General features: G+C 35.5%; 1 protein-coding gene across 5 annotated transcripts in view; it reads left to right on the top strand.

Moving 5' to 3' along the window:
* The window catches only part of ZNF280D (zinc finger protein 280D), a 92,465-nt gene that overhangs the window by 67,927 nt on the left and 15,688 nt on the right, over positions 1-8,850 (top strand). For 4 of the 5 annotated variants that reach the window (XR_002771949.1, XM_012801978.1, XM_003784375.2 and 1 more), the window contains 2 exons: positions 1,683-1,801; positions 1,952-1,988. Coding sequence is in view for 4 of the 5 variants with exons in the window: in XM_012801978.1 (XP_012657432.1) it covers positions 1,683-1,801; positions 1,952-1,988 (156 nt within the window). In the remaining variant the exon portion in view is untranslated. Of the gene's footprint in view, positions 1-1,682; positions 1,802-1,951; positions 1,989-2,558; positions 3,167-8,850 lie in introns of those variants that run through there. The other variant, XM_023510059.1, reaches the window with a different exon arrangement.

Below are 8,850 nucleotides of genomic sequence, written 5' to 3'. Positions count from 1 at the left end.
GACTCGCTTGAGCCCAGGAGTTGGAGGTTGCTGTGAGCGTGATGCCATGGCACTCTACCCAGGGGGATAGCTTGAGGCTCCATCTCAAAAAAACAAAAAACCCAGTTAGAAATCCCTGTTGAAGAGAAGGCTTGACTTAGGCATTCCACTCCTTGTCCAGTTAACTATGTCCAGTAATAGAGGCATGTAGACTACCACTTGCCAGTGAAACAGTTTCTAATGTCTGTGAAGGTGGTTTATAGAAAAGACTGTAGTTAGTTATTTAAGCTAAGTATTTAAAATGTTAACTTTTCATAAGCATTTAAGATTAACTTACAGATACCCATTTAGAAATCTAGTACTTTTAATCACTTTCAAGGAGATCTTTAGTTAATGTATGATAAAGTTCATTTAACTTGAACAGACCAAATTTTTTCAAGATTTCCATTTACAATTCAAATTACTTTAAACAACTTAACATTATTTATATGTTTAATATATTTGATTTTCTTTTAAACAATGCTTTAAATGCTTGACCCAACAAACCCCTAAGTGTTTATTAACTCTTGTAAGTATAAGAATTTAAACAAATAGTGGCTTTCTAAGTTCTCTGAAACATTTCAGTATTTTTAAAGACTTCATAATATTTTAAAATACCTTTCAATGAAAAATCACAAGTCTAAATGCATTTTAAATTAGAATCTTAAGGCCAGTGTCTTATATTTCATGCCAGTTATGTTTAAATACATCAAGAGCAAATGTTAAATGATTTGATCCAGTGAGTATAAAAACTATTCCTGTGCTCATCAGAAAGTATTGAAGACTATTGGAATTGTTTCCTAACCTCTTTGAAAATTTCTAATGATATGTATTTCATTTAAGAACTACAGCACTCAGTCAAGTTCTGTTAAAGGGAAAGAGTAGTTTAGGCTCCAGTAGGTAGGCTAGTTACAGTGCATGGGAGATGAGAAACTTAAACTTGAGGACTTAGTATTTTATTAACTGCTTTGGTTAATTTAATGTTAAATGATAACAGTACCAATGTTGGATGGTTACAATGAGATTCAAATGTAATATATGAGAAAACCATTGATATATAATAATATAATTGATGGTAGCTATATATCATGAAGTATTAAATCCTTCATATTCTCTTCTAATTTTATCCTCAACCAAATAAAACATTAGATTATAAGCTCCTTAGAATACAGACTGTACTTTTTTTTGTTCACCATTATATTCACAGTACCTACATAGTACTTATATACCACATAGTACACAATACCTCTATAGTACATATATAAAGACAGGTTTAGTAAATATGTATTGAGTGAATGAATCCCCTATATCCTCACTTTGCAGATGAGCAGAGAGACAAGCAAGATGTGACTTGTCTAAGTTACACAAGTTGTGTATGGAACTAAGGTTGGCTGTAGGTAGTTTGATTCCTAACTTTTATCAATTGGTATGAGAGGTTAAAGTTCAAAAAACAAATGCTTTTTATAAATAAATGGTAACATAATTTGTACATGGCTATGTTATTTTCTAGAGAATCAATTTAGTTGTATGAAATTTATAGAACAGAAATGGAAAGTTATAGTTTGACACGAAAATCATGGAAAAATAATCATTGAACTTGTGTATAGATTTTCATAAAAGATAAAAACATTTTCTTTTATACTATTTGCTTTTTTGTTTTATAGGGGCATTACTCTAGTGTGCCTTAATTGTGATTTCCTAACTGATGTTTCTGGCTTAGATAATATGGCTACACACTTAAGTCAACATGAAACTCATACTTGCCAAGTTGTAATAGAGAAAGGTATGTATATATAACTATGTTATTATGGATTTTTGACATTTTTGCTAGAATTTTTGGTCAGCCACAATATGAGCTCTTTATTGAATCATTATTCTCACTCATCTTATATGATATGCTGTTGTAAATATAAAACTTTTCTTCTAATTTCAGTTTCTGTTTGTATCCCAACTTCTGAACATCTTTCTGAGTAAGTTTAATTTTTATTCAGTGCATTTTACTTTGATGGATTAGCACTACTGCATTTTAAATGTATCATTAAGAGGAATGGAAAATATTAAAGTTTTTTTTTTTTTTTAAGCTGCTTGTTGAAATAGGTTCCTGCTCTATGGAGCTCGTGACCTGGTGCAAGACAAGTTGGAATTTCCTAAGTTCAAAGTTCTGAGATGTTTTCTTACACAAAGGCAGTTGAGCAGCCAAGTTCATGACACTAGCTTTCATTATTTAGCTCTTTTCAGCTTTCAGATGTGACTAGATTCTTATTCCACCTTATCTTTGTGTCAGGTTGACATATTTAACATATACTTTTTTCTCCAGTTGGCACTCTCTAAAAATAACTTTTGTTGCTACGGTCTTTTCTTACATTGCTTAAAGTAATTTGTGTTTTTGTCTGCTGTACTTGCCATCAGAATAATACATTCTATATGATATGGCTGTTTGTCTTTTTGTCTGTTTTGTCTGCTTCCTTACTTTGTAGGCCAGATGATTGTCTTTTACCTCATTCGTTGTCTGTCATTGTGCTATTTTTCTTATTTTTCAGATGCAGAAGCAGCCCAGAGATTTCAAAAAATGTCCAGGGTACACCTAGACAGTGTCCCCCTTCGATGGACACAACTGATGCCTGTTCTCTCTTTCCAAGGAATGTAAATAATTTGACTACTCTAGGTTGTGACCTCAAGAAATCAGATCTTGGGGAGACTCTCCTCCAACATGGTTGGCCTCCCATAAAGATGATGTTAATTTGGCCAGAGACGGCTTCAAGGCCCACCAAATTGAGCACACTTCCCACTGGGGGCTTTGGCTCATGTCCTTAAGCTTTGAGTCATTTATGAGCGGGAAAAGCCCCTAAAATCAATGCTTCAACATCCAAGTTGAAGTTTAGTCATTTGGCTGCTGCCCTTAGATCCTCTAGCATGAATGCAGTCCAAGGAATATAAAAACTCTGGTTGTTAGGAAACATGGCTACTTTCATATCCTTGGAACAACAGGTCTCTACAATTATGTTCCAAAATTGCAGTTATTTTTCCGGACATTTAAAATATATTAAGTAGTATTAACTCTAATTTTTTTCAATTATTCCAATTCTCAGATTTTTATTTTTAAACATTTTAATTTTAATAGCCTACTTTTATGTTCTCCAAATTTATTGACGTCTATTTTTACATACTTTCTGCTTTGTTTTTTTAAGAACTCTAAGAGATTCCTTAGAATTTTCTACAGATTTCATATAGCTGCCTATTGTTTGTAGCTTTTTAATTTGGCTGTTGCTCAGATCATTAGACATTGTTATGTCCTTTGTCCTATCAAGATTATTATCATAATTGTGAGTTCTGAGGTGTAAAGAATTGGCAGAACTTCCTTTTGCAGACCTTAAAAACAAGTTTCAAAGTTACACATTTGTACATCTTATATGTATTATCTATTTAGCTATTAATGTTGCCTTTGGGTAAAGGTAACGTATTAAAAAATATGTATGTGGTAACCAATAATGCAAGTATTTCTTTCCTTAATATATTTTAGATTTGGCATTTGTTTATTTGGTTACATTGAATATAGAACTGATACTATTACTTTCTTGCTTTCTTTTAATAAAGAATTGTAAAGTGCCTCAGGAATTATTTGCTAGTGAATAAAAGCTATATAAATTTTATCCCCTAAATGGAAGCCTTGCTTTGTCATATGGAGGCCTTGTTACTTAGTCTGCAGACTGAGAGCTGTATCTACTTAGAACACATTCGATTTTTTCTTCTAACACTATTTAAAAGTTACTATTTATATTATAGTAATTTCTCTAATTTTAAATATTAGCAAAATGCTTTTTGTGGTCTTAATCCATGAGGATAGACAGGCTCTGAAATAATGTCAGTTAAGAGTTTTTACTCTAAAAGTAGAACTTTTTAATTTGTACTTTGAAACAAATTTAAAGCCAATTTTACACAACCACTTATTATGTAATGTGTTCCTTGCAGTTAATAATCAAAAAAGTTAATCTTTTAGTTTTACATTTCCAAACTAATTTATATTATAAATGGAAGATTTTTCAAAATCTCCAAAAATGGCTTGCTTCTTAGTAGTGGACTTAGTGATATACTACTAGTCTTTTTTTTTCCCCCTATCTCTCTCGAGGAAGTTTTGTCATCTGCTCTCTTTCTACCCACAATTTTTAAAAATTGTGCCCAGAAACAGCAACTTCTTTCCATTTTTCATATTAGCAGTATAGGAGTACAGTTGGCACGGCATAGCATATCCTCCTATTTTGGCTTCCAGAATTAGCCAACCACAGATCAAAAATATTCAGAAGATAAAAACAAAAAATAAGACAACAATAAAAAATACAAGTGAAAATACAGCATAATAACTATTTACATAGCATTTACATTGTTTAGGTATTATAAGGCATCTAAAGATGATTTAAAGTATATGGGAATATGTGTGCAGATAATAGGCAAATATACCATTTTATCTAAGGGACTTAAGCATCTGAGGATTTTGGAATTCTCAGCGAGGATGAGGTGTGGGTGGGGATGGTTGTGGAACCAGTCTCCTATGGCTACCAAGAGATAATTGTACTACTTTGTGTTCTTATATAGGTTTCCAGTTTTTATAATGTGTATCGAGTTTTTTTTTTTTCTGAGACAGAGTCTTACTCATGTCATCCTGGGTAGAGTGCTGTGCCATCAAAGCCCACAGCAACCTCAAACACCTGGGCTCAAGTGATCCTCTTGCCTCAGCCTCCCAAGTAGCTGAGACTACATACATTCACCATAATGCCCTATTAGTTAGTTGTTTTTTTTTTTTTTTTGCAATTTTTAGCCCGGGCTGGGCTTGAACCCACCACCTCTGATAAATATGGGGCCTGTGGCCTACTCCTTGAGCCACAGGTGCCTCCCTGCCCTGTTAGATTTTCCTCACTCTTGCTCAGGCTAGTCTTGAACTTCTGAACTCAGGCCACCTGCCTCAACCTCCCAGAGTGCTAGGATTACAGGCATGAGCCCCGACTCCTAGACTTAGGTTCTTCTTCAAAAGTATGAACTCTTACAGTTTGTCACTGGTAACTTTATTTTTGAAAACTTGGGCTAAATAAAACACTTAGTAATCAGTACAAAGCTTACTTTTTTCTTTTTTTTCTTTTTTTTTTTTTTGCAGTTTTTGGCAGGGGCTAGGTTTGAACCTGCCACCTCCAGCATATGGGGCCAGCGCCCTACTCCTTTGAGCCATAGGTGCTGCGCAAAGCTTGTTTATTGAATTGCAGTTTGGTGCTAATAAGTTTTAGCTTGACTCTATAATCACTCCTATCATCAGGTTATTCTAGTTTATTCACCTATTCAGAAATTGCTATTTTATGCATGTATGCTTTTTGGTTACCACCAAATAATGGATGTGATTGGTTCAGTTTGATTCTGTCACTATTCTTAGAAAAATAACTCTTAACACATTGACTACCACACTAGAAAAAATATTTTTTCCCCTGGCACCAGTGCCGGGTTTTGCCCAGGGGGCCAACTGTCACATAACGTAAAGGCTACAGCATGACTGCATGAATTGCTTGCATACCACACAGCTCCACAAGGCAGAGATGTGTGTTATGTATGCTCATGAGGTCCCAGGCTCAAAACTAGCATGAGTTAAATACAACTCAGATGGCAGTAAATGTGTTAAATTGTAGAAACTTGGATTCTTGCCCTATTTCAGTCAGATTTTGGCAAAACATCTTACCTCTTTGGGCCTCACTTAGCAAATATTTCCTGAGCATCTACTTTGTATCTGGCAATGTTCTAGGTGCTAGAAAAATGGAGTGCATTCTCTGCTTTCATGGAGCTTACACGTTAGTAATGAAAAGCAGACAATACAAAGTACATAAAATATATAATATATTATTAGGTGATGATCGATACTATGGAGAACAATGAAGTAGGGAAAGGGGATAAAAAGAATATGTAGTAGGATTTGAGAGGCTGCTATTTTAAGTTTGGTGATCAGATCAGGGAAGGCCTTACCCAGAGATGACATTTGAGTGAAGGCAAGGGAGTAAGCCACTTGGCTATATATCAAAGGAGCATTCTAGAAAGAAGGAATAGCTTGATGTGGGATCATTTTTGATTTTAGGAAGTGCAAGGACAGTAATTGCAATTTAATGGTGTGAGCAAGAAAAAAAATAGTAATAGGTGGCACCTGTGAGGTAATTTGGGCCTTGTGGTGTAGGACTTTAAAGACCATTATAAGGAATTTGACTTTTTACTCTCAGATGGGAATTGGTTAGAGGATTTTGAATAGAGGATACCTCAATAAAAACCAAAATAAACAAAATCCCTAAATATAGAATAGTGTCTATATCACTCTAGCTGCTGTCTTGAGAATCTCTGTAGAAGATGCAGGGCAGAATTACGGTGATCCATTATCAGACTGCTATGATAATCCAGAAAGAAGATGGTGGGACTTAGGCTAGGATGCTAGCATTGTATGTAAATAAGGAATTTAACTTGGGTATTTTTTTGTTTTATCTATAAAGGTTTCTTTGTGCACAGAGGGGAGGGGCGTTCGTTGAGTCTCTCCGCAGCTGCTTTTCTCATGGCGGCCAGGATGTTGCTCAGCTCCTCCAGCTTCCTCTTGGCCCTGACATGTGTCCCCACTCTTTTCTTGATGAACTTGAGGGCCCGTTTGCCCTTGGAGACCGTGAGTAACTCCATGGCTCGCTGCTGATGTGGGGCAAAGCCACAGACCTGTCCCACATGAACTTCATGTGCTTGGTGAGGCACCCACGGTGGCGGCTGTGCCTCAGTTTGCTCACATTCTTGGGCACCTACAGCCCCTGTTGACACCTGTGGCCACCAGGGTAGTATAGAGCCCTGGCTGCAGACAGCAGCTGGAATCTCTGATGGCAGCCTCAGTGAAAGGTGATTTGGGGTATATTTTTAATTTTTTTGATAATTTGGATGTGAAACATGAGAAAGTATTGAGGATGCCTCTGTACTTAATATTCTAAACAACTGGAAAGGTGTCATTGATATTAACTGCGGTGGAGAAGACTATGGAAGGAGTAGATAATGGTAGGGAGGATGAGAACGTTGATTTGGGACGTGTTTTAGTTTGAGATACCTTTTGGATGTTTTAGTGGAGATGTTATATTTGCCTGTGTGAGGTTAGGGGAGTGTTCTAGGATGTAAGTATCATTTAATATTTTAAAGTGTCATGAGAATGAAGACAGGTAAAACTGGAGAAATCTTAATAAGATTGATGTATTGTATCACTGTTAATATTCTGGTTATGATAGTGTACTGTAGTCTTGTAAAATGTTATCATTGGGATAACTGGCAAAGAATGCCTGGGATCTCTAAGTTATTGCTTACAACTACATGTGACTCTACAATTGTCTCAAAATAAAAATTTAATTTAAAGAAAAGTCATGGGATCACCAAAAACACATGAACATACAGTAGAAATAGAGAAAGGGCAAGATCTACAGTCTCAGCTCTGGTTCAGACAGTAAGAATTTAGAGGGAAGAGAAAGTATAGACAAAGGAAACTAAAAGGGTGTGGCCAGTGATATGGGAGGAAAACCAGGGGAATGGTAGTGTCCTTGGAGCCTGTTACCCTACTTATAAAATTTGGGTGCTAACAGTTTTTCTACAGTTGTGGAGTTTTGTTATTCAGTAATTTATTCTTATGAGAAGGCGAAATTAGAATGTCACATATCTCCAGTAGCAGAAATAGTTACTCGATGTAGAGAAAATTAAATGCTCACATTCCTCCAAGGCATATTTAATTCTCTGCATATACTTTTGTGAAAGTAATTCTATGGATTTCCATAAAAGAAGATAACTAGATTAGTGCTTCCCAAATTCTGTACTGTAGAACTAATGTCCATAATTTATAAATGGTCTGGGAAAAAAATGTTTCCATAGTCAAATAAGTTAGGAAATGCAAGTTAAACAAATTCTTTAATAGGGGATTTTTTCATGCTCTATGTGGCCTGTAACTATCTAAGAATATTTGTTTGACCTTGCAATTTTTTCTTTCAATATTTATTAACTTATTGACATTAATCTCTAGATGGAATTACTCTAATCTTCAGCATGGTTTTTATTCTAACTTTCCCATACAAATCATTTCTGTTAACTTTCTTTTCTTTTTGTAGAGACAGTTTCACTTTATTGCCCTCGGTAGAGTGCTGTGGTGTCACACAGCTCACAGCAACCTCCAACTCCTTGCCTCAATCTTCTGAGTAGCTGGGACTACAGGTGCCCACCACAATGCCCAGCTATTTTTTTGTTGCAGTTTGGCCTGGCCCAGGTTTGAACCCGCCACCCTTGTTATATGGGGCCGGCAACCTACCTATCAAGCCACAGGCACTGCCCTGTTAACTTTGTTTTTTAGCCCTGTATAGCTTTCTTTTTTTCCCTTAATTTTTTTATTAAATCATAACTGTGTACATTAATGCACTTATGGGGCTTTCTTTAGAGTCATTGTTGTATCGTATATTAGTCGTACTTTTAGATATTTGGCAGTAAAGCTCACTAAACTTATATTCTTAGGAAATGTCTGTGAATACTTTTAGGTTTATTTTAGTCCTAACTTTCTTTTATAAATACTGTCAGTATTTCCCCCTAAATTATAATGCCCTGTGCTTGATCACATTATGGTTCATCTCATACTTTCAGCCCACTTCTCTGAGTTTGAGATCCTTCTGCAGCCTCATTCTTGTCATTTCTCTGTTTGACCACCTGAAAAAACTTGCTGTCATCTGAAAACTCAAGAGAGGCTACTGTACATCTCTTATATCATTTATTAAAGTATAGGATCACTCTACTTTTATTCCTCCACACTGAAAAATG

Source organism: Otolemur garnettii, unplaced genomic scaffold (genome assembly GCF_000181295.1).
Source record: "Otolemur garnettii isolate 467f Iridium unplaced genomic scaffold, OtoGar3 scaffold00011, whole genome shotgun sequence".
NCBI lineage: Eukaryota > Metazoa > Chordata > Mammalia > Primates > Galagidae > Otolemur > Otolemur garnettii.
Note: the sequence above shows the minus strand (reverse complement) of the source record. Positions and strands in the feature narration are given on the sequence as shown.